This window comes from Drosophila mojavensis, unplaced genomic scaffold, assembly GCF_018153725.1.
Source record: "Drosophila mojavensis isolate 15081-1352.22 unplaced genomic scaffold, ASM1815372v1 contig_80, whole genome shotgun sequence".
Classification (NCBI taxonomy): Eukaryota; Metazoa; Arthropoda; class Insecta; order Diptera; family Drosophilidae; genus Drosophila; species Drosophila mojavensis.
Genome location: NW_025318906.1, coordinates 9,158,969 through 9,182,673, shown reverse-complemented (window position 1 = coordinate 9,182,673; position 23,705 = coordinate 9,158,969). Strand labels below are relative to the sequence as shown.

At 41.0% G+C, this 23,705-nt stretch overlaps 13 protein-coding genes across 14 annotated transcripts; 8 read left to right on the top strand and 5 right to left on the bottom strand.

Annotated features, from left to right (window-relative positions):
- The first annotated feature begins 120 nt into the window (after positions 1-120).
- Positions 121-5,186, top strand: LOC6579214 (protein PFC0760c). Of its 2 annotated transcripts, none has more exons than XM_015163550.3 (3): positions 121-676; positions 734-4,214; positions 4,275-4,431. In XM_015163550.3, the coding sequence occupies exons 1-3, from the start codon at positions 326-328 to the stop codon at positions 4,334-4,336; spliced, it is 3,894 nt and encodes a 1,297-aa protein (XP_015019036.2). In that variant the 5' UTR covers positions 121-325; the 3' UTR covers positions 4,337-4,431. The 2 variants fall into 2 exon arrangements, with proteins under 2 accessions (XP_015019036.2, XP_002005110.3); XM_002005074.4 differs by having other exon boundaries at positions 122-676; positions 4,267-5,186.
- Positions 5,187-5,529: 343 nt separating this feature from the next.
- On the bottom strand, positions 5,530-7,152 carry LOC6579213 (basic helix-loop-helix transcription factor amos). Its single transcript, XM_002005073.4, has one exon. It carries the CDS (start codon positions 6,222-6,224, stop codon positions 5,634-5,636), a length of 591 nt encoding a protein of 196 aa, XP_002005109.1. The 5' UTR covers positions 6,225-7,152; the 3' UTR covers positions 5,530-5,633.
- A 653-nt stretch (positions 7,153-7,805) lies between these two features.
- On the top strand, positions 7,806-8,362 carry LOC6579212. The gene has a single exon (XM_002005072.4). It carries the CDS (start codon positions 7,991-7,993, stop codon positions 8,165-8,167), a length of 177 nt encoding a protein of 58 aa, XP_002005108.1. The 5' UTR covers positions 7,806-7,990; the 3' UTR covers positions 8,168-8,362.
- A 1,789-nt stretch (positions 8,363-10,151) lies between these two features.
- Positions 10,152-10,856, top strand: LOC6579211. Its single transcript, XM_002005071.4, has 2 exons — positions 10,152-10,650; positions 10,720-10,856. Exons 1-2 carry the CDS (start codon positions 10,336-10,338, stop codon positions 10,753-10,755), a joined length of 351 nt encoding a protein of 116 aa, XP_002005107.1. The 5' UTR covers positions 10,152-10,335; the 3' UTR covers positions 10,756-10,856.
- Positions 10,857-10,928: 72 nt separating this feature from the next.
- On the bottom strand, positions 10,929-12,212 carry LOC6579210 (isocitrate dehydrogenase [NAD] subunit gamma, mitochondrial). The gene has a single exon (XM_002005070.4). The coding sequence runs from the start codon at positions 12,108-12,110 to the stop codon at positions 10,950-10,952; it is 1,161 nt and encodes a 386-aa protein (XP_002005106.1). The 5' UTR covers positions 12,111-12,212; the 3' UTR covers positions 10,929-10,949.
- Positions 12,213-12,250: 38 nt separating this feature from the next.
- LOC6579209 lies at positions 12,251-12,972 on the bottom strand. Its single transcript, XM_002005069.4, has one exon. It carries the CDS (start codon positions 12,866-12,868, stop codon positions 12,371-12,373), a length of 498 nt encoding a protein of 165 aa, XP_002005105.1. The 5' UTR covers positions 12,869-12,972; the 3' UTR covers positions 12,251-12,370.
- Positions 12,973-13,095: 123 nt separating this feature from the next.
- Positions 13,096-14,203, bottom strand: LOC6579208. The gene has a single exon (XM_002005068.4). It carries the CDS (start codon positions 14,017-14,019, stop codon positions 13,534-13,536), a length of 486 nt encoding a protein of 161 aa, XP_002005104.2. The 5' UTR covers positions 14,020-14,203; the 3' UTR covers positions 13,096-13,533.
- Positions 14,204-14,286: 83 nt separating this feature from the next.
- On the top strand, positions 14,287-16,006 carry LOC6579207. The gene is made up of 4 exons (XM_002005067.4): positions 14,287-14,565; positions 14,702-14,957; positions 15,023-15,572; positions 15,631-16,006. The coding sequence occupies exons 1-4, from the start codon at positions 14,326-14,328 to the stop codon at positions 15,956-15,958; spliced, it is 1,374 nt and encodes a 457-aa protein (XP_002005103.2). The 5' UTR covers positions 14,287-14,325; the 3' UTR covers positions 15,959-16,006.
- A 203-nt stretch (positions 16,007-16,209) lies between these two features.
- On the top strand, positions 16,210-18,120 carry LOC6579206. Its single transcript, XM_002005066.4, has 4 exons — positions 16,210-16,564; positions 16,841-17,096; positions 17,156-17,705; positions 17,758-18,120. Exons 1-4 carry the CDS (start codon positions 16,325-16,327, stop codon positions 18,083-18,085), a joined length of 1,374 nt encoding a protein of 457 aa, XP_002005102.2. The 5' UTR covers positions 16,210-16,324; the 3' UTR covers positions 18,086-18,120.
- A 265-nt stretch (positions 18,121-18,385) lies between these two features.
- LOC26528327 (MIEF1 upstream open reading frame protein) lies at positions 18,386-19,240 on the top strand. The gene is made up of 2 exons (XM_015163549.3): positions 18,386-18,635; positions 18,693-19,240. Exons 1-2 carry the CDS (start codon positions 18,468-18,470, stop codon positions 18,729-18,731), a joined length of 207 nt encoding a protein of 68 aa, XP_015019035.2. The 5' UTR covers positions 18,386-18,467; the 3' UTR covers positions 18,732-19,240.
- LOC6579205 (mitochondrial translation release factor in rescue) lies at positions 18,734-19,240 on the top strand. The gene has a single exon (XM_002005065.3). The coding sequence runs from the start codon at positions 18,734-18,736 to the stop codon at positions 19,157-19,159; it is 426 nt and encodes a 141-aa protein (XP_002005101.1). The 3' UTR covers positions 19,160-19,240.
- LOC6579204 (RING-type E3 ubiquitin-protein ligase PPIL2) lies at positions 19,174-21,035 on the bottom strand. Its single transcript, XM_002005064.3, has 4 exons — positions 20,902-21,035; positions 19,894-20,845; positions 19,685-19,836; positions 19,174-19,630 (listed from the first exon to the last, which is right to left on the bottom strand). Exons 1-4 carry the CDS (start codon positions 20,931-20,933, stop codon positions 19,213-19,215), a joined length of 1,554 nt encoding a protein of 517 aa, XP_002005100.1. The 5' UTR covers positions 20,934-21,035; the 3' UTR covers positions 19,174-19,212.
- A 31-nt stretch (positions 21,036-21,066) lies between these two features.
- On the top strand, positions 21,067-22,052 carry LOC6579203. Its single transcript, XM_002005063.4, has 4 exons — positions 21,067-21,293; positions 21,353-21,565; positions 21,625-21,739; positions 21,823-22,052. The coding sequence occupies exons 1-4, from the start codon at positions 21,163-21,165 to the stop codon at positions 21,982-21,984; spliced, it is 621 nt and encodes a 206-aa protein (XP_002005099.2). The 5' UTR covers positions 21,067-21,162; the 3' UTR covers positions 21,985-22,052.
- Positions 22,053-23,705: the final 1,653 nt, after the last annotated feature.

The window sequence follows — 23,705 nt, the reverse complement described above, 5'->3', positions numbered from 1 at the left end:
AATAAAAATGGATTATTACTTGTTAATGCTGTTTCGTTAAGTGAATGTATGTCGCTAAATATCGATTGTCGATCCTATGAACTTTTCCAACACTTATTTACCTCTTATTTGAATTATCTGCCAACAAGGCTTGGCGACTTTCAAAAAATTTTTATTTGTTTATTTTTTTTGACGTGTTCACTACATTTAACATTTGGCATACAAAACTACAAAATTTGAAATTGTTCAATACGTAATAGACCAGCTACCATAGCCTAAGAAGGGACTATGCTATGGTAGATTGCTAGTGAAAACGGTTGGCTAGTTGACAAAATTTTGGTTTAACATGGGGGCCACCGGTCAAAAGCGTAAGCTCAGCTTAAAGGATATATGCAAACTAATACGTCTTTATCGAGCCAATGATTGCCTATGGAATCCCAAATCGTCCAGCTTTCGAAATTTGGAGATGAAAGAGAGAGCCTGGCAACGCATTTCCCATTTATTCAATAACGGATTAAGCGTCGATGCAATTAAATTGCAAATATTATCGTTACGTTATTATTTTGCAACCGAAATGTTGGCCATCAAACGTTGCAAACTGCGAGGATATCCGCATGTGCCGAAGCAACCTTATTTCAAAGAACTGCAGTTTCTCAAGGACGCGATAGAGCCCAGTGTTAGTGCTAAGGCTATTGAGGTATGCAATCTAATGGCCTATGCGGTGCATTTGAAAAATATTCTATTTTTATTTTAGTCAGAGGTGCAGGATCAAATCAATTGCATTGTTGAGGATGGCTTTCTGTTGAGCAACAGCGAGAGCAGCATTCACAGCGAGCAAGTTGATTTTCATATCCCGTCATCATATGAACATACCTTTGCAAATACTGGGCTACAATCGCACGATTCAGAACCCAGGCAGTTACTTTTGCCGCCGTACGATATGGATGCAACGATTCTGCTGCCAATACGTTGTGAATCCGGCTGCGATCGTTGGCAACAGGCATGCTACTATGAGGATGAAGATGAGAACTATGTAAGACGACCGAGTGGATCAGAAAATCCAAACGAACGGAATCAAATTTATGGCTATTACAGCAGTCAAAGTGTCAACAATGAATATTGTAGTCGAAATCGTAATAGCCAATGGGCTCTAGCGTATGCACCCCAAATGAATGCGGATTATAGTAATACATTAAATACGAATATGTATGCCGAAGTCACCTATCCGAAATGCGCTTGTGCACCCAAGAAAAAAGTTCTCACGGGTCGGTACAAAATCAGGTCGAAATCAACAGACGGCTATTACGATAGTGAGGGCTTTCAAAGATTTGTGGAACCCAATGCGCAGAGGTTACAATTCAGATGTACCAATGATGCCAACTATAATACTTCAAGTGATTATCATCGTGAGAGATGCTATCGCAATGTCAGCAGGCACACATCGGGTGATGAGCAGTTAACGCGAAGTAATAAGTGTGTTGGTGTCAATTGTGAAATCAATTATGGAACTTATGCGCCACTGGAGGCTGATTCGGCTGGTTATGAGGCCTATCCGCAGAAAGATTATGGAGCCGTTTCTGGCTATAATCGAAATAACCGACAAATGACAGACAAGGCGAATGATCCATTAGCGGACGATGAACCGGAAGCTTTTCGAGGAATATGCAATGAAAGCAATTGCCCTAAATCACAATTATATAAGCAAACAGCCCAAGACTTTGAAAATAATGATTATCAGAATGACAGAGTACCTGCTCAAATAAGGCATAGACCCTGTGACGACAATCCTGATTATGGCGACGAACAATACTGCAGAAATAATCCAGAAATGCAAGATCGTGAGTGTGAGGCGACTGGGAAATGTAGGATTGGTCGACAAGACTTGTCTAAAACTACGCCAGCAGATGACTCGGCACGGCAAACCTCATCTAATCGGCCAGCAAATAAGCATTCAAAGAAAAAGTACTGTACGAATGACAAAGAGAGACTGAGAAGTCTTAATATTGAGAACGTGATACTCTGTCCGTCATCAAAGAAGCCAGCTGAAAATGATGAGTCTAATAGGCCGATGCAGCAAACTGGAGAACCTGGCTTTGAAGCTAAACAAGCTAGAAGCCCGCGTCGTTACCGTGATGAGGAAAATACCTCAACATCAAAGCGTCAATCACTGGATACTGCACGGACTAGGGAGGAGAATAATTCACTTCCACAAACAACGTCCCAAAAAAGTCGTAGGAACAGTGCTCAGCAGCAACAGGGTTATTCAATGGAAACAGTACCTGAAGATGCTCAGCAAGGGAAGTTTGACACAATGTCTAATGATTCCAGAGGTGATAAACTAAGATCTACTAATATTGAACCAAGTAATAGGCAACAATCAGAACCGGAGTACGATCGCAGCCGAGACAACAAAGGAATGAGCGGTGAAGAATACAAACCAAATCATTCTCAAAGACAACGTGAAAATATTTGTAGATGCTCGAATTATCAATCGGGGAGTAGTACTCGAAAAAATCAAAATTATACTTCATATCCAGTAAGTAATACCCAAAGGAATTACTATGAAGTAGATGCAGATTATGATCGTCTCAACGGTCGAAGCCGCCAGGAAGATTACAGAGAAATCCGAGCATATAATGCTGATACTCCTGAAAGGTTCCAGACCGATCCTAGTAACGTCCGCAGTCGAAGCAATGATAATAATCGTCCTAGATCTCCAACAACTGATAATTATAGAAATATGCCAGAGTATGATTCTGATATGCCTGATAGATTGCAGACTGGTTCAAGGAACGACGGTAGACGAACTGATGATAAGTATCGTTCCAGACCTCCAACAAATGAGAATTATAGAGATATGCCAGAGTATAATTCTGATACGCGTGAAAGAATGCAAACTGGTTCTAGAAATACTGGTAGACGAACCGATAGTAATAATCGTTCAAGAGCTTCAAAAAATGAGGTTTATAGAGATATGCCTGAGTATGATCCTAATATGCCTGAGACCGGAGAAAGAAAGTATACCTGTTGTTACAGTGGTAAATACGATCGTGCTAAAGAATCAGCATATACATCCCCTATATATAATAATGATGTTATTGACGACGATGAGTATAATGCATGCGTTAGGCAATGTTTACCTAAAAAATATCAAAGCACTGACTATAATCGCAAAGCCTATAACAATGACAATGGACCGACTGTTCAAGAAAACTTCAGGGGAAATGGTAATTCGAATCTGAAATATGAGGTCGAAGAGAATGGCTATGAAAGACAACAGGGAAATCGAATCGATGAGTATACTGCCTGTAATTCTGAATGTCCGGTTCATCAGGAGAATTCAAGATACACTCGAACGTATCAGAATGAAGAACCGGACTATCAGAATCAACAGGCACCTCAAGCTAATCTGTATGTGTCTTGCCATTCCGAATGTCCGTTTCGCCAGGAGGGGTCCAGGTACCAAGATTGTAACTCACGAAAATATCAGAGTGAAGGAAATAACTATGAAAATGATCAGAAGATTCGAGCTGAGGAGTATGCAACAAGTCCGTCTAATCAATATAAGGAAGTCTATGGAAAAACATATGAGAACTTTAATAATCAAAACGACGTTAATCTGGATTGCCAATGTGAAGAAAGTCTGCTACCTGTACATAACCAGAGCACAGTGGAGCACATTACAGATGACATCAATGTGATTCGGTACATTGATTGTATACCAGAGAAATGTCCGGCTCAACAGGCAAATTTTGGAAATCCTGTGGAAGAAATGCTAGATTGCGAATGTCCTACAGACGAGGAAGAACTACAGAAACCAAAAGTCGACCAAGCTGAAGTGTTTAAGACGAACATAGTTTGTCAGTGCGAGGCAGCCGTTGAGACTGACCTTGATATGTCCTTACATGACAGAAATACTCCACGAAAAGAAAGTGCATGTGAATGTCCCGAAGCAGCCGTAAATGCGACAGTGGTGTCCCAAAACGGGATTGAGGACAAAAATTACAAATCAAATGACGGCAGTCCGCTAAATCAAAAGCCCCGGCCACCAAAGGTTATCAGAAGAAAGATTTGTTCATGCAAGCAGGCTGTTTTATACAAAAATAAAAACCTTAAATCGACAAATGGAGTGACAAAAACTGAGACTTCTAAACAAAGATCTAGCTCACCGGCGGGTACGAAATCTCGTCCATCTGGCAAACGTCAAAGTCGTGTGGAGGATGATAACTTAAGCAGTAAGTTTAAATATAATGAAAGTCATGTTATCTGATCGGCGGCATTACCTAGAATTCCAGGGTCACGGCGGCCAACGATGCAATCAAATTTTTGGAATACGGAACGGCGGCAAGAACATTAGTCTAGGTGCCGAAGAACTCGGCTATAGTATACAGGAACAGACAGTTGTATCTCAACCATGCGATGGCATGTCCATGATATGCTCATTTGAAGTGCCAGCCATATTGGCGGAGAAGACAATAGATGTGCTGAGCAATCACATCGCAAGCAACGCGCCGCCAGACGTCGATGTGAAGCCTGCAGGTTCACGCAGAAGTTTGCCAGGAGAAATGCCACCGAAGAATGGCGGATCTGGTACTGAGACGTCAAACTTAGGCTGTCGGTATAGAAGTAATCCATTTTTAAAACTAAACTACGAGGTCTCCAAAGGCAATATAATTGTATGGCATCCCCCGGCTCAAGGCTTCCGAGCCTCGAAGAATTCGTTCAGCATGAAGGATTGTAAGATTGACAATAGCCAAGCGTCAAAGTTGGATAAATCAACCCCACCATTACCAACCAGATAGAAATACGATCAGCAATGCCAACCGAAAGCCCAATCTAAACATAGCTTCAGTTCCTTTACACATATCACAACCACAACCCAACCAAACATAAAATGTTATTCAACAACTAAAAAAAACTGCATTTGGCCTTTTGGTGTGCGCGTAAAGGGATATTATTGGAACACCCCATTTTTAAGCACGCTTTAGGGGCGTTACGCATCAGTGCTGTAGGAGTATAACACTCTGTTACTCATCTCTTAGGGAGTTTTCGCCCAAAACTTATTGTTTTCCTATCAATGAAGTTTTTACTTCAATTCTTGTAATTAATTTATGAGTATTTGCTGAAAGCATTGAAGCGTAGAACGTCTAATTGATTTTTGTATGTAGTTAAAGGTTAGACATCGTAAAAAACTTTTCAATTCTAAATTTTCAGCAACTGTTTTGTGTTTTTTTTTTTTTTTTTTTTTTTTTTTATGCAGTTTTTGGCATATATATAATAATAATATTCCAAATATTATTTTTTATTTATTTTATAAAGTTAGATATAATTAAAAATTAAGATCTAACTTAATTTTAACAGCACTGGCTACTATGGCCTTCGGCTCTATTCCAAATATATTTTAACCACTTATACTAGAATACTAGAGTTTGAACTTAGACTACAGATATATCAGCTTTGTACCATTGATCTGCGCTGCAAACTGTTTCAGCTAGATACCCAAATAACCGTTATAGCTATCCCATTAAGTGAGAGACTCAGCTGCACATCTTTGTTTTTACCTTTTCTTTATTTAGTACAATATCATTTATGCTAATCGCTAGAAGAGAAATCACAAACCTTAAATCTTAGAGTCTAGAAATATAAGTCGAGCATCAATGTGGAGATGCCAGCTCGAAGCTGTTTTCACTGCCGCCAAAGATCGTGTAGTCCGCAGCATCCACATCCTCGCCATTGTTGTCCAACAGATCGCATAGGGCCAAGATGTACGATTGAGCCATTTGTAGGGTCTCGAATTTGGATAGCTTCTGATCGATCGAGGGCGCTGGCACCACCTCACGCAGTCGATCGAAGGCCTCGTTCAAGCCATTCATGCGCTTGCGCTCGCGTGCATTGGCCGCCTGCCTGCGGCGCTTCTGCACGGTGGGACTGAGGATCAAGCCAGTGGAATCGGATAAGCGACGTGACTCCAGCTTGCGCTTCCTCACTGGCTGCTCACTCTCCACGCTCCACGCGACGCTCGCCGGCATGGCAAGGGAATCATCATAGTTGGGGATCGACGTCAGTTGCTGTTGCTGTTGCTGCTGCTGCTGCTGTTGTTGTTGGTGTTGTTGATGCTGCTCCAGGAACTGCCAAACGGGCGTCAGATAGCTGAGCTGGTTGAAATTCTGCGTTAGATTATAGTTGGGACTGCCGAGATACTGCGAGGAGCAGTTGTCCTCCTCCGATGAGTAGTAGCGACTCATGGTTGGCGTTCGACTGGACGACTCGAGTGCTGAGCCGCAACTGCTGCCGCTGCCGCTGCCACTGCCATTGCCACAGAGACTCGTGTGTGGCACGAGCTGCTGAAGCCACCCTTTGGGCTAGTTGTATAAATATTTTTACCGCCGCGCTGACCAAGTTTGAGGCAAGCAAATGACCCCTTGCCCAGTCAGTCAGCCAGGCAGCAAGGATCTTCATCATTAACATATCAAGGATCATCAACAGGGGCGGATCTCTCTCTCTCTCTCTCTCTCTCTCCTTCCTCTCTCTTTTCAGTGTTAACATTTGGGGGTTAGATGTGCGCGCACTCTCTCTCTCTCTCTCTCTCTCTATCTGTCTATCTCTCTTGCACCCGCCTACTACTTTGACCTTTGCTGGTCCGCTCTCGCCTTGGCACGCGTCATAGCTTGCCAAATTGCCGCTATCATGGCATCTGATCTCTTTTTCTATAATTTGTGACTTTCACGCTCAACGGCACACACAGTGTAAGCGAGAGGGAGGATGAGCTACCGTCTGACTCGACTCGGACTCGAACTCAGCTCGTCGGTTCGTCGACTCGTCGACTGGCTGTGGCACATCAATTAACTCGCTGTTGAATTTCTTTAGTGCCTCCCCGTCTACTGACCATATGTTGCAGCGCAATGCAACCGACACCATATGGCCAGCACCAAGCCGAGCTCTCGACTGGAGTGTTTAGTAAATGTCCTTTGGATTACCTTTTGAATTACCTTCTATTTATAAGTGTATTTTTTTTTTTAGGTTTTTAGCTCGACACGCGACTATTTTGTTGTGCGAGTCTTATACATTTTGGCTCGAGTCCTAGGTCGTACAGCTTTATCAGATAGAAGCTTACAAATGATATGATAGCTGAAAAAAAAACTAGAGAAAAGTGAGTTTTAAAGTATTTATGTAGATTAAGATTGGATTATTAAATCATTAGCTGTATCAGTAGGTTAGCTATATATTTATATTTTCTTTATAAGTTGTATAAAAAACTACTCGTTCATTGTGTAAAAATAATTAAATAACTTTTACTAAGTCTTCAGCTAATTAATTGTCAAATTTAGGAGTTTAAAAAGTTAAAAAAAAAAGTAACATAAAAGCATAATAAATAAAAGAAAAAAATAGATCTCCTATTACTATTAAAATTCTATAAATATATATATTATAATACCATTCAAATTATATGTATGTAAGATATCACATGGCTGTACCATTTACCTGGCTTCATCGGAACTTCTCCTTTGTTATTCTTCTAATTGTGTATAAATGAAAATAATCTGACCTATTTATACGGTACTCAAAGCACTCAGAGAACTGCTTCTATCGTTATAAATGCATCTTCATTAAATTAAAGAACAGGAAGTGGGGCCAAAAACTTTGACTGTGGCTAGCCTGTGAAATGCTCAAAGCATGAGACAAAGTGAGAGAAAGAGGGAGAGAGAGAGAGAGCGAGAGAGTACAGTGATGCTGCGCATGCACCTACCATTCGCTGGCTTCTCAATGCCATTCGGCGGAATGTTTTTGTAGAGAAATATGAAAATCGAGAGAGCTTCGTGGAGCAGCAGCAACAGGACCACAAGAATGTTGTCCAAGTATTTGCATGGCGAATAGTTGACAACATAAACATTGTCGATGCAGCGCTGCAAGCGGTAAAAAGCCAAACGTATATCAAAGCGGATAAAAGTGAAATTGTACCCAAAAGACTTTTTCCATCCGAGATTGCTGAGTTTGTGAGTTTGCGGTGAAAATGTGTTTGTATTTGGGCGTCGTGGAGCATTTGGTGGATGTGGTTGCCTATTGTGTCTGCCGGATGCTGGAGCTAACGCTGCTCACCTTCGTGATGATGTGCAACACGGCCAAAGCCAAGCTGAGCAGCAGCAACAACGGCAACAACAACAACCAACTTGTCCTGATGGAACAATGACCCAGGTTCACGTTTGGACTCCATGTCCACTGCACGGGCCAGTGCCGGGAAGCCGACAGACGCTGGGGCGTCGGCAACGTCTAGGAATTCTGAATGGAATATTGAACTCTACTTTATTTTGATGTACTTTTTTGGCTTTGATATATGTACAAAATATATATATATGTGAATAAATTACATGCGTGTATAAATTGAGGTGTCTGAGTGTTGCTTGACTATTGCACAGTGGCTCGAGAATCTCTCTTTGGAAGTATTATTTTGTGTGAAACTGAAATGTTGCGGATTATTATATATTTAGCATAAATAAATAAATAGATTTGGGAACAAATTTTTATTTTATATTGAAATATAAAATGTATGTTTATTAAAATACTCAATTATTTAAAATCTGCAGAAATAATCAGTATTGAATTTTTGTTGCCATCAGGAATGAAAAATGGTATTATATTATTTATTTTAATGATTATTAACTCTCTACAAATCTCTTTCCATACGAAGTGAACGGCTATATTAGATTTGTTCAATGTTCCTCTAAGTTCCGTCATCTAATATAAAGATCTTATAATATTTTAAATATATAGATATCTTATATACATATCTCATATTTGGTCAATGAGAAGTTTTTTCTGTTCCATCCTGTTCAGGTAGTCAAGAATTACCTTTGGGTCTCATGTAGAAATAAGCTCTTTGTCTATCTCTCATAGCATCGAGTGAAGTATGGCAAATTGTGTAGAAATTTATCTTTCAAAGATATATATCGAAAGCCAGTTGAGTTATAGTAGATTCCCCCTTTAAATACTATATATGTATGTATAAAAAAAATATATACAAAATCTTCCAATGTATCCTGAACAAGCATTAACTTGTTCACAATGTTAGTACTTGTTTTCTATCATATGGTAATATAGCATATAGTAATATATATATATATATGCATATCATTTTAAAATCCACATTGAAAAGTTTTGTTAATTTGTGCGAAATGCATTCAATTTGTCCCATCGTCCATCGGAGCCATAACTTAGACGTGGCCTGAGGCAAGGATTTGTCTATTTACATTGTGTGTGTTTGTTGCGTATTATTTGTTATTTGTGTTGTGCGCGTGTATCGCAGTGTCTCAGCCATTTATTGTGCTTATTAACATTGCGGACCCAAATGCAGCAACCCATTTGCATGATGATAAAGTATCGACTAGGGGCTTACACATGTAGCAATTTATTTATTTTTGTTCTGCTTTTCGGCGCCTCTAAATATGCTACATTTTATTAGCATCTCTCTCTCTCTCTTTCTCTCACTCTTTCGGCCTGTTGTATTCAAATATGCTACTCTTCCTCTCTCGCTCTCTTAGCACTTCAGGCTTCAATTATATTCCCAGCTCTATAGTCTCTATTACAATTGCTATCTCTCTCCCTCTCTTAAGCTATTTCTCCTCCACTGTCTCTCTCTCTGACTGTCTGCTGTATATTTATGTAGTTGTTTACAGTGTTTTTGCTTCTGGCGCTGCTTACGCATAAATTTATTGAAATTGTAGCAAAGTTTATTGCACACGCACAGCACCTAATGGCCCATTATTATTATTATCATCATGATTATCATCATTGTGGGCTAGCTTCATTTGCAAGCCTTTATGTGAGCCATAGCCATTGCTTGGACTAAACCAAACTCTATTTATAGACTTGTTATCAAAGAGCAACAATTATATTATAATTATATTTCAAGCTATATATTCATATGGGATAGATAAATTTAAGTTCTGTAATCAGAGATTCTTTATCTTACCCCTTCGATTCACTTTCCTTATTTAACTCTATCTTATTTACCCTATGGCATGCTCGACTTGAAAATACTCTCACCCATTCTACAAATTAAAGTCACAGAGAACATAGAGCGAACTCCAAGTTTACTTTATTATTTCTGGCTCGACTGATGGATACCTTACAAACACTTCACAATATTAAAAGCACTTAGCAAAGCTAATCAAAATACAAAAAACTCATTCAGAGTGTTACTTGTAACAGAACCGAATCTTGATTTTAACAAAATTCCTTCACCCAGTAAAAAAATAAATTTCAAATACCTCATAGCTGCATTTTAGTTAGGCATTTTAAATCAAAGTTGGAGCAGTGAAAGCAAACGTGTTTTTAAATTCAACAAAATTCTAAGCAATCATGGATGAGATCGATAAGACAGAGGAGAAGCAATCTATTTCTGAAACAGGCGGTGCGACAGAGTTGGGGGACAAAGCGGAGGAGAAAGCAGAGTCGCCGACCACATCACAAACGGAGATCGAGGAGCAGCCCATCGTTTACGACTACATGAAGTATCCCAACAAGAAGAAGGGCCGAGTTCTACACAATCATCACCACAATCGACTCAAGATGAGGAAGAATGTCTCCTTCAAGTGTGTCGTGGAGCTGGTGACCTTTACGGACGATTGGAAAATGCAGACGACCCAAAGCAATCTGCGCACTGAGGATCAGCAGGTGCGTCACATATATCTACATATTTGTATGTATATATATCTATTCATTTCCCTTATTCCCCGCACGCAGAGAGAAAGATCCAAAAATCTGAGACGCAACTTTTGATCATAATCGATTGATTTGAATTGCACATAATTCTTTTTAAATGTATTTTGTGAATTTTATGTATATCGAAATCGAATACAGAAATAAATTTAGTCAAGATACTTTCTCGTAGATATATATATATGTATATATATATGTATGTGAATATTTGTATAATAAGAAGATAAAATGTGCACAATTTTATATATACATATCTAATTATCGCTGGATATTTTGCTAAACATATTGCAACGCAACTTGTTCATGATGTTACATATCACATATTCGCCCCGATCCTTGCCATCAAAGTCGCCCGTCTTGATGCCCTCCTCCATGGTGCGCAGCATTTCGTTCCACAGCGCCTTCGCGCACTGATGATGGCCCAGATGGTGCATGAGATCGACACAGGTGGACACGATCCCATACGGACTGAGCATCTTGTAGTTGGTCAGCGATAGTTTCGTTTGCAACGGCTTGAACACCGCATGATGATCCCCAATTTCGATGGACGAGAACAGATTGGAGCCACCGCAGATCGCGCTGCAGATGGTGGCCATGAATGTGCCGTAGAGATCGCTGGTCACCACCACATCGAAGTTCTGTGGCTCGAGTATGAGACGCGCTACACAGCGATCCAGTTCCATTGGCTCCGTCTCAATGTCGGGGAACTCCTTCTTCACCAACTTGGAGGCGACGTCCAGCAGGACGCCCTCGGTCTTGGGCCACTCGGACGACTTGTGCACAATGGTCACCTTTCGCCGCTTCTTCGCAATGGCCACCTTGAAGGCAAAGCGCAGAAATCTCTTGATGTCCTTGCTATTGATGACGCGCAAGCCCTCGATGACGCCCTCCACCGGCGAGTACTCCAGCTCGGCATAGTTGCCCATGTTGTTCTGTGCGATCAGCTGGATATCGACGTTCGGAAAACGACAATTGAAGCCGGGAAAGCTGCGCAAGTTGGTCATAAAGACATGCAAATCCAGATCGTTGCAGATTTTCAACGATTGGCTCTTCGCCTTCGCGTCGTGCTGTATATCTACATGAATCGCAGCGCGATTGCGCAGCACCGAGTTGTAGTACTCCTGGCCCTGATTCACGAAGATGCGCTGCACATCGACCGGCACCCGGGCGCTGCTCAGCAACGAGGTGACATACTTGGCGCCCTGTTTCCCGATTATGGTCTCGCCACAGAGCAGGGTGACATGTGTGATACCTCCATATCTGGAACGGGGTAGAACACTGACGTCCTTCGTGCGCAGTTCGCCCTTGACCACGGCTGCCGTGGCCCCCATCACGTTCGCATCATCGCCGTAGTTGCGCCTCCACAACAGAGAGATTCCAACTTGCTGATATTTGCTGTTCCGCAACCGTCGCATTGTAGCGATACAAATTTAGTTCGAAAAATTTTGAAATAAAATAATTATCTAAAAATTTAACCTCAGCTTACTAAGCTATGAGCTCTCTGGCTGTCAAACCCCCAAGCCAAAGTCAAAAGAAAAACAAACTTGACAGCAAATTGATCTCGAAACATTTTATTCTCCAAGTTGTTGTTGTTGTTGTTGTTGTTAGTTCAACCGACTTAGTAGGATCTCCATTGGTTATGCGACCTATCAACGCCCGTCCCTCCGCATGTCATTTATATGTCCCAGCAAACGTTCTTCTGTGCGCACGGACAACCATCGACTCCATAGTTGCCAATCAGGATTTCAGTTTGCGTTCCCTTTTCCTGTGGATTCTCATAGTTGTACACGTACTTGGTGTAGTACTTGTCCGGCAAGTAGTATATGGGTATCTCCTTGACGATCCGTAGGTGATCCTTGAGCAGCATTTCCCCCATCTCTGGTGACGTGTACCTGGCCTTCAGGCTGTATTGCTTCTGCTTGACCTGACGCAGCGTCGGCTCCAGGTGGAGATGATAATGCGGTATGAACTCATCCAGGTTCACATCCAGCTCGTCCAGCTGCTTTTGGCGTATGATATCGCATTGCTGGCAACGACATTTGCCGCCATGATAGCAATACCTCTTCTTGCCATCCGTATCGACCATCATCAGTGGAACGCATTTTGGTTGCTCGATTGGCTGAGGCTCCGTCTGAGTTGACCTCGTCGCCTGTGGTGGATCCGAATACAGCATGGCGCCAAATGTGTTGTCGCAAACTGGGAGAATTCAATGATGGAATAGAGTTGTTGACAACAACGAATTTTGTTTCTAACTGAGACCAGTTGACATAAACACGACAAGCAATGAGATTTTTGGACGCACACGTTAATTTATTCGATTTTATTTGTAGACCAAAGCAGGCCACGATTATATGCCCAAGATGGTGCTAACCACTTGTGGGAAGGGCACTCTGTAGATCCATTCTCTCACATGAGAGCATAGCTGGGGAGAGCAACTATCTGCTCTCTCGAACTATACTCTGAAGGGAAGGAATGTCTATAGAGCAGCATCCTTCTGGACAGTGGGAGTGTATTGACAGCAGCAACTTCTTTGACCTTAAAAATAATGGAAGGTCAGGCTCGTCAGATGCCTTGTCAATCTCTCAGCTGAGAGTATGTTTGGAGAGAGTAGTTTCCTTGACATGTTCTCTCGATTTTACTCTGAAGTGAAAGAATGATGGCAGCTGCACCTTCTTTGGCATGACTTTATCATAAATTGGAGATCTCCACAGCCTCCCTCAGTTGAGAGCGTAGTTTGAGCAGCAGCTTCTACGCACTGCCAACTCAATCGACACTCTCAAGTGAAGGAATACCATTACCATCGGAGTCAACTCCTGGGCAGCATCCTTGAGATTTCAGCTAGATTGCCCGGTTTTCATTCTGCAGCATCGTGTCTGGACCCGAACAATACACATTTTTGCTGATGTCCTTGCGGACATTACGAGGCTTAACCAAGCCGCAGTTGGGACACGTTCGGGCGTATGTTTTATCCGCGCTTCGCTCCGACTCAATTAGTTTGGCATAGTAGCGCTTCAGCTCACGATAACGCAGTTCTCGCTCGAATTGATTTAACGCTGAACATTGCTTGATCTCGAATTGCTCGTCTACTTCCAGAATTTCGTTAGGCTTTTCGGCCTTTGGTTTGCTTTGCTTGGCTCTCGGCCGTCTGACCTTCTTTGGCAAAGGGGCTACACTCGAGGTGGGCACTTCAAAGAAGGTCTCAGTGTACTTGGAGGCTTGTCTCACTTCGTGGCTGCCGTTGGATATCTTGCGAATGACATAGTCGTTGGGGGAGGTCAACGAGTCAGAGAACGAGAGCCTATACCATTTCGGATGATAGGGCATTTGTCGCCTGCTAATTAGAACCGCAAATTGCACAAATGGCGTTAAAATTTTGAATATTTTATCAAAGCAATATGAGACGAAATAAAGTAAAAAGAGAAAGTGAGAATGTGGAGTGAAAAATGGGCTGGTTATAATCTACGCAGATAATAGCGAAGATCCATAGGTAAGATAGATAGATATAATTCTATTTAGATAACAGTCAGATAGCGTATATATTTATATCATATAATACAGACAGCATTCAAGTTCAGTTGCAAAAGGTTTGTCCAGCTAACAAGAAGCAAAAAAAAAAAAAAAAAAAAAAAAATGTCTCTGATAGTCGAGAATGAGATCAAATGGCTGACGGAGATTATTTTGCCAAAGATTCTGCGTAATGGAAAACTTCTCGATGAGTACGACGAATCCCTGGCGGAAACATTCGAAGTGAAGAGCGTTGAAATCAATGTAATTGGCGTCGATGAGGCATATATGCTGACCATATGCTACAGAGCTACGGTAGAGCTTAAATATGCAGGGCAGCAGCTGCAGAAGAAATTGGTAGTAAAGGTAAAACAAAAGTTCTTATCGTAACTTTTAGCCAAGATAAACAATATTTTATAGCAGCAAGACTAGACAAGGAATTACATTATTAGAATCTACGTGACGATGATAACCTAAGCTATATTTACAATGATTTGCACAGAAAACGCCCAAGCTATCGACCGAGCTATACAATGTGATACAATTTGAAAGCCTGTTCAGCAATGAAGTTATCTTCTACACCGAGATACTGCCAGTCATACAGGAGCTGAGCAACGGCAAGTTCGCTGCACCCAGATATTATTATAGCGAGATCAAAGCGGATGCTGCGCTGATCATACTGAGTGATTTTGCATCCGATGGCTGGAGTGTGACCAAAGACATGTACGGCCTGAGTCTGGAGCATGCGCGCATAGCAGGTGAGTCTGCAAAATAATATCAATTTCATGAATATATATATATATTTATATTTGTAAACTTGTAGTTAAGTACCTGGGCACATTTCATGCCTTTGGCTTTGCCATGAAGCAAACGCAGCCGGAGCGCTTCCAGCAGCTCACTGCGAAGCTGCGGGAAGCTCGTTACGCCAAGGATACCCTCAGCACGGAGTGGGCATTGAAGCATAAAGTCAGCCTAAGGCGAGCCGAAAGAGTTGTAGCAAAATATCAGCCACAAGTGGAGAAGGAATTTATTAGGAAATTCCAGCAGCTCGTTTACAGTTATGTAGGCTATGGACGCCAGCGAGTGGCGCCTCGCGAGCCCCTCGCCACACTCTGCCACGGCGACTATCTGAGGAACAATGTGGCCTACAAGTACGACACGGACAGCAGTGGAACACCCCTGGATATCATGATGTTCGATTACCAGACAATGCGTCTGTCCTCGCCCATGATAGATCTATCCGTCTTCCTGGCTCTTTCTCTGCTCGCCGAAGTGCGTTATGCGAATTTTGATACTCTCTTTGATGACTACTGCAATGCCTTGGCTGAAAGCTATAGAAAACATTCAAAGCAACAATTGCCGGAGTTCTTAAGGTATACTAGGTTAAGATTTAGATCGGTCCATATTAATAGCCAATTTAACTTCTTGCAGCCGTGAGAATTTACTAAGGGAATATATCCGATTCTTGCCCTATGCCATACATATAACCTCCTACTTTCTGATGTCGCTCGTTGCTCCATCGAAAACATCGCCAGCAGAAAACTTCGAATCAGAGATCTCGACCAAGGAAATTGTGCAGACAGCCATGCAACAAGGCGGCGAGTTGGTAGATCGTGAAATAGCTCACCAGCTAATGGAATTATACGAACTGAGCCGCTTGCACAATGTGCAAATAGATGAGAATATTGATACATCCAAGTGGTCTGAAGAGGCTGCCAAATTTTTAAACGACCCAACTGAACTGTACGAAATTGATTGAATTTTACAAAGTAATATAAATGCTCTTCGCAGAGCTTCCCACCACGTAGCAAATATCTTATCTTATCTTATCACTATTATTATTGTCTTAACTACTAGGGGGTATACATAGTCTACATTGTTCCTACCTCACAGCGATAAATTCGTAAACATTTCGGATGAGACCAAACAAACAATGTTAGACAAATCAATCGCGCGAAGAATACATACATATATACTACATTTGCATATACACACATATATACATCTATATTTGTAGTATTACACACGATCGTCGATTGTCGCTTAAAACTTGGCCACATTGCCGTCCAACAAGTAGTTGCTTGTTATTCACGAAGCTGAATGGTTCTCGACGAATGCTTAGATAATGGCGTTGAGTGTTGATAAAGAGATCGACTGGCTGACCAGCACAATTTTGCCAGAGATTCTGAAAAATGGACGTCTGGTTGAGAATTACAGCGAAGCACAGCTGGCGAGCTTCAAGGTTGGGGATATAGAAATCACTGTGATTGGGCCCGAGGAGGCCTTCATGTTGACACAATGCTATCGAGCGACAATTCAATTCGAATACGCCGGCGAGCAGTACCAGCGTAAAATGGTTGTTAAGGTGTGTTATATACTATATATGTATATACGTACTGAATGATATATACTTAACTATAGATGCATTATATAGTATAAATCTATTATGGTTACTTTGCTTTACATTATATACTTCATATATATGCTTGACTATGTTACATGCATCACAAACTATATTTAACTATATAAACATTAGAAGCTATACTATATTAGACAATTTGTAAGTGGGACAATGGGATTGCGCAAACTAAGCTACGCTTAATTGACTCTCCCTCTCTCTATCTCCCTCTAACACACACAGAAAACGCCAGAGATTCCAGCTGAGGCTTACAACGACGCTCAATTTGAGAACTTATTTCACAACGAAATTTGTTTTTATACGGATATACTGCCCATTATACGGAAACTGAGCGATAACAAATTTACCGCACCCACGTATTATTACGGAGAGATCAAAGCGGATTCGGCTGTGATCATCTTGGGTGACTTTGCTTCGGATGGCTGGAGTGTGACCAAGGCTAGATATGGTTTGAGTCTGGATCATGTGCGCATTGCAGGTGAGTTCAAAGATGAGCAGCAGGTATTCTTATTCTCTATTTTCCTCACACATTCTCAGTCAAATATCTGGGCAGATTTCATGGCTTTGGCTATGCTCTGAAGCACAATCAGCCCCAACGTTTTAAGGAGCTTTCGGGCTGCTTTAGAGAATCACGTTTTGCTAATGACACCATTAGTCCCGAGTGGGATTTAATATCAAAAGTTGGACTGCAACGTGCTGCTCAATCAACTCACACTTACCATCCCGAAGTGGATAAGGAGTTTGTCAAAAAGTTTCAACAATTGGTGTACAGCAGTGTGGGCTATGGACGCCAGCGAGTGGCGCCTCGCGAGCCCCTCTCCACACTCTGCCACGGCGACTATCTGAGGAACAATGTGGCCTACAAGTACGACACGGACAGCAGTGGAACACCCCTGGATATCATGATGTTCGACTATCAGACAATGCGTCTGTCCTCGCCCATGATAGATCTGTCCGTCTTTCTAGCCAATTCTGTGCTGGCAGATGTGCGCTATTCAAATTTCGACACTATTTTTGATGATTATTGCGAGGCGCTGTTTGAGAGCTATACGAAGCAATCTAATGAACAACTTCCAGCATTCTTGAAGTAAGATGACATAATGAAGTTTATATAGATTGTAATTAATGTTTCCTTTCAGTCGCGAGACTCTGCTGCAGGAGTACATACGCTTTTTGCCATATTCCCTGGGCATTTCAGCATCATTTCTGCCGTGGCTGGTCGCACCGCCACAACTCACGAGCGCTGAAATGTTCACTCAAGAAAAGACCGAGGTGGAAATTGTTGAAGCGTCCTTGACACAAGGTGGCGAAATTGTTGATCGTGAAATTGCCCACCAGATGAAGGAAATGTTTGAGCTGAGTCAGTTGCATAATGTTCAAATTGATGAAGATATTGATAACAGTGAATGGATTACAAGTGTTAAATTTGGAGATAACAATTCACTTAAGCTTGGTCATTGTGAATGAGCAAAAATAAATATTGCCAGATGCAATGACTTTTAGTTTTTAGAGCAAGTTATGATTAGTGGTGATAGCTAAATAAGATTTTGCTCACGTACATACATATGTATTTACACATTGTTATCTGAAGTTAATCATAATATGATTAACTGTAGATAACATGGCCAGCTGATTAAATTGGCGTAAAAATCCGCAAAGACGATGTGGCAACTCCGGTTTTTATGACGATAATGAAATGTGTTTTTATTTTTGGATATGCAGACTCCATTTACTATCATCAGCTGATTGCCACCGACTATGTGGCAGCACTCTTATACGTATTGTCTGGCAGCACCGTTCATTTACGTATTTAAGAACAACAGGTTCTTGTAGAAATTTAGGAAAAAATATGTTAAGTCCTACCCGACAGCAAGTGCTCCGGCTTTATAAGCATCTCATCAAATACGGCAATCATTTAAAGCTAACGGATAAGAATTATTTCCTTGGTCGAGTGCGACACGAGTTCCGCGAAAATAGACAACTAACAAACGCTCAAGAAATTGAATTTAATTTTAAGGTAAGTAGTTATATCACAAGAAAAGGGAACTAAATTTCATTTAAAATATTTACTTAGCGTGGTGAAACGTTGCTGAAAAAAGGGCGCATACTCTAGTAATGCTCAAGTTGCGTTCCTTAGCTGGTTCACTCTCCAGCAACCTCTGTCGGCTGGCCTCCAACGCCCACTTGGACTACTCACGTTACCCAACCCTGCAGGAGTCGGATATTGAGGAGACATTGATGCGTGGCAGCGGACCCGGTGGACAGGCCGTGAACAAAACCAACAATTGTGTCTTTTTGCGTCATCTGCCAACGGGCATCACCGTCAAATGCCATCTGCACCGCTTGGCCTCCAAGAATCGTATCGAAGCCCGTAAAATACTGCTCGAAAAACTTGATGTCCACCTAAACGGAGAAAAGTCCATTGCAGCTCAGCAGAAGGCGCTCGATCAGAAAAAGTCAACGGAGCGCAAACGCCGGCAAGGAAAACTACAGGAGATGAAAAAGAACTGGCAAAATCGCGAGCGCGAGGAGAGTGAATGAATGAACCAAAGGACTTGTTAAACAATAAAATTTGTGTATTTTTTCGAGCACAACTACCAGCTGGCAAAGTCGCCGAAACCATTTGCAACTTTCTTCTTTTTCGCCGGCTGTGCAGCTGTCAATTGCTCTTGAGGATCTGGTTTCTTAGGTGCATTTGGTTTCAGGTATTTCCCAACTCCTGAGCGATATACTTTCAGCGGCTCGTTCATGCGTTTTTGCTGCTCCAGCTTTGTGGCGGCCACCTGCTTACTGGCCGCCTCTTCGGCGCGTTCCTTGGCCAACTGTTCTACGGCTTCCTCGAACGGGTTGACAAACACTTGGGCATTCTCTATGATAATGTCCTCGATGGGTCGATCTTTGTTGTCCACCTCAATATTCTCCATTTTCTGCAGCGTCTCCAGTCCGCCAACAAGCTTGCCAAAGATTGTGTGTTTGCCATCGAGCTGCTTGCACGAGCGATAAGTAATGAAGCTGCAAGGAATAATTTAAGTTATTTGTTTTAGTAATTTAAGTAGCTTTACTTACAACTGAGAGCCATTTGTATTGGGTCCTGAATTGGCCATAGAGAGAATGCCGCGTCCCGTGTGCGAAAGATTTGGCTTGAACTCGTCCTCAAACATTTTACCCCAAATCGATTTGCCGCCAGCTCCAGTGCCTGTTGGATCGCCGCATTGTATCTAAGGAGACACAAACATTATTACTATCAGTTATATATAGATTCAAATGTTACTAACTATAAAGTTCCTGATGGAACGGTGAAATAGCACATTGTTGTAGTAGCCATCTGCACAGTGCTTTATAAAATTATCGCAAGCGCGTGGCGTCTGATCACAGTAGAGCTCCAAGTTGAGTGGCCCGAAATTCGTGTTAAGTCGTACGTAGCCCTTTTTCTTGACGCGCTCGTACTTGACCAGATCATCATCTATAATGGCTGCCTCAATCTGCGAGACGGGCACCATGGCAGTGGACGTAAAACTGGCTGCCACAGCACCCGTCGAGTAGTGAGCCGCATTGAATTTGTCTGCTGTGCGCTTCGAGCTGGTAGGTGCCTCTTCTGCTGGCTGGTAATCCTTTTGCAGCTGTGCGAGTGTTTCTTTTGTTTCCATATTCATTGTCTTTATGCGGCCCTGGGGATCTTTGCGCTCCAACTGCTCTTCCGCCGATAGAACACGCAGGTTTTTCTTGATGTGATAGAACTTGGATATATCGAACTTTTCTAAATGTTGCGGATCTTGTATTGTTATAATATCCTTGCGCTGGAATGGCGTATCATCAATCAAATCCTTCCAGTTCTTGGTCTTGATGTTAAGCTGGTCAATTGCCTCCCAGCAGTAAACGTTTCCCGTTGTGCCCACAGCCACAATGTGTGAGTTTTTGCTGAACGGCTTGAAGAGAGCTGGACAATGGTATTCATCATTGGCATTTTTATAAAAGTTGAGCTTCAGCAAGGACTTAGAATCCATTTTTTGACCAGTAATGGGATTCACTTTGAATGCCTTCAAGAAAGTTAGTATGGCCTCATATTCAAAGACATTGCCATTAGGATCGCAGTATGGCGTTTCAAATGGTGCCATGGTTATACAGCAATTGCCAAATGGCAAACGTTTAAATTTAATATGCTCATTTTCCAAAGATTCCACCTTTTTGCCACCATAGAACTCGCTCCACTCGGTGTACGTTAAGTACCTGCCAAAAAGCGTTATCAGTTAGTCCATAATTTTAAATTAAGCGTTAAATCTTACATTTTGTCCTTTTGATGCTGTCGTTTACCCATCTTGGAGGCTTTTTATGCAATTACAAGTTACAAGTAAACAAAAACAATCTTCGCAATTTTATTAGATATTCCACCCAAACGATAAGCTATTTGTTATGTGGAGGTCTATCGATAGACACTGATAGCAACTGTATTTAGCAGCTGTTCATAGCTGCGGTCACATTGCCAACCCAAGCTAAAGCCGCGTCAAATTTGTTATTGTTGATATTTATTTAATTGATCATAAAAGATGTCGCAGCCGATTAAAAAATGTGTGTCTGAGCCGAATATTGAGGAAGCTTTCCAAAGGCACAGTCCAATCGCTGCCAAAGTGAAGGGAGAATATGAAAAAGCATTAATTGACTTGTTTGCAGATATGGGGTAAGTCTTTCGTTGTCTTTAAATTATATGTTATTGATATATTTATATTGCAATTGTAGGCCCATCTGCCTGGAGCCATTCGCAGCGATTCTATTGGAGCACGAGAACACAATTCTCAACAAGGACACTTTGATTGAGCGTGTGCGCATGCGCATGAGCCAGCTGCTGCCCAAGATCAATGAAAATTTCTTTATTTCCAATGATGTGGGCAAAAAATTAATAACCCTTGAGGTGCTCAAAGAGAAATTTGAACCCTATAAAGGCACAAACTGGTAAGAAGGTTTTTGATACGCATAGACCAAATGGAACTTTGAAAATATAAATATTTCAGGCAAGTGCATAAGCTGACACCTGAGGAAAGGACAAGACCTGTGCGCATGCGTCTTATGGATTCCAGCATTAGATTTATACAAAAGCAGATAAACGCACAGGAAAAAGCTATAGAGGTAAGCTTGCATTCATCATTGTTTTTTCTTTTTTTTTTTTTTTTTTTTTGCTTATATTTGATTATGATTTCTATCTATCCTAGATTGCCTTGGCAAAGAGTAAAGAAAACCGGGAACGCATTCAAAACATTCAAAATGAACGCGTTAAGCTTTACGCCCTGATGCAACAGCAAATGAATTACTACGAGGAAATGGAGCCAAAACTAATGGATCTAATAAAAGTAATGATAGGAAATGTGGATTAGCTTTAAAATGACCAAATTGTATATACTCCAAATTATAAATAAATTAAAAGCAGTTCATTGTGAATACATTCGACATTGATCGAATATTTTAGATTAGTCGATTAACATCAGCTCCTTGCAGTGCTGTAATCATTCATAAATAACATTATCATAAATAACATTATTTTGTATCATTTACATATGTATATATGATATGTGTATTAAATAGTTTTCGATTATTACATATACATTTTTGAATTTTAACGAGTGTTTTAGTATACAGCACCAAGTAATCGAAAATTGAATTAATCGTCAGATCTATAATCGCCTCTCTGAGCTTAACAGCAGGATAACAGCGATATGCAGTAGCCAAAATTCGCTGGTAATTTTTGAGCAGCTTTTCATTATAATTTATTCAGTCTTTCAGTTAACATCGTTCTGCTTTCAAGCTTAAAATTTATAAATTTTTTTTGAGGATATTTTTTAAAATTTGAATTTAAACGTTTGAGGGATTTTCAATTGTGTATTTTTTTTTTTTGCAAATGCTTCGAGTGAAACTTTTAGCCAAGCTTTTTTGCATTCGTTTTCCGGTTGTGAATTGTGTCAATTCTTTTTATTTTACAAGTATTGCACTTTTCACGGCCGGAAAAAGGATAAAATATTTAACACGTCTTAATTCGCAGATATTATAATGTGTAGTCTGCAATTTAAGCTTCTTTGCTATCATATTCCCAAGTAAGTTTCAAAAGAAAAAACGAAAAATGTCAAATTTTCAGCTGCGTTTGCAGGACGGTATTTGTGACAATATGAATTATTGAAATCAATTTATTCAGCATATTGCACATCTCCCGGCCTATAAAACAGTTGTGAGCCCGTCGATTTAAATGATTTGTGTATTTAAAATAAATTTTCACCATAAATATCGTTTAAATGTATCCATTTTTAGGCCGTGCTATGTGACAATATGTATTTAAATTGTATTTATCATATTGCACATCTCCCGGCCTACAAGTGTAAATGCACAATTCAACTATGTACATAATTCATAATTCTATGGTATGTCTGTATGTAAATAGAAATTGTACCGCGGCGTTTTTGTGCACGAATATGTATGCATAAAAGTAGAGTCCCGTTAGGAGAGTGATCCGCTTTAGGCGCGATGAGTGTGAGCGAGACGAAAAGAATGGCGCCGTGCACAATCTGTTTTCTTAGAAATAATCTGACGTTAACTTTGTGCCGTCGAACTTTTTCGGATTCTGCTTTAGCCTTGTTTCCGCTCGCACTTTTTAACATTTTCTTCTCGAGCTGTGTATATCTGTGCATTTGTGTATGGATAGTAGATTAGTGGCAGACGCAATCTTTGCAAAAGAATATGACAATAATACAAATGTATATAAGATATAATTGCTTTGTATATTTAATATTTAGAGCTGCAAACAATATGTGCTCAAGATTGGATTTTGTACCTTAAATATGATTTTATCGCAAAATTGTTCATTTTAAAATTAACGTCGGTTTGCAACTAGCGCCACCTGGTGTAATATTCAGAAACTTAACCGTGCGCGTGTATAACAAGCGTTTAGCCCAGACAACAACCTACCGTAGCACAGATAGCAGAACATAAGCTAAATATTTTTTTCTAGTTTATGCTATTATATGTGTACATTTGTGGTTAGCAGGGACAGTAACCATTATCTACAGAGCGAATAGCGTACAGTAAACTTGACAGATTAAACAAATTT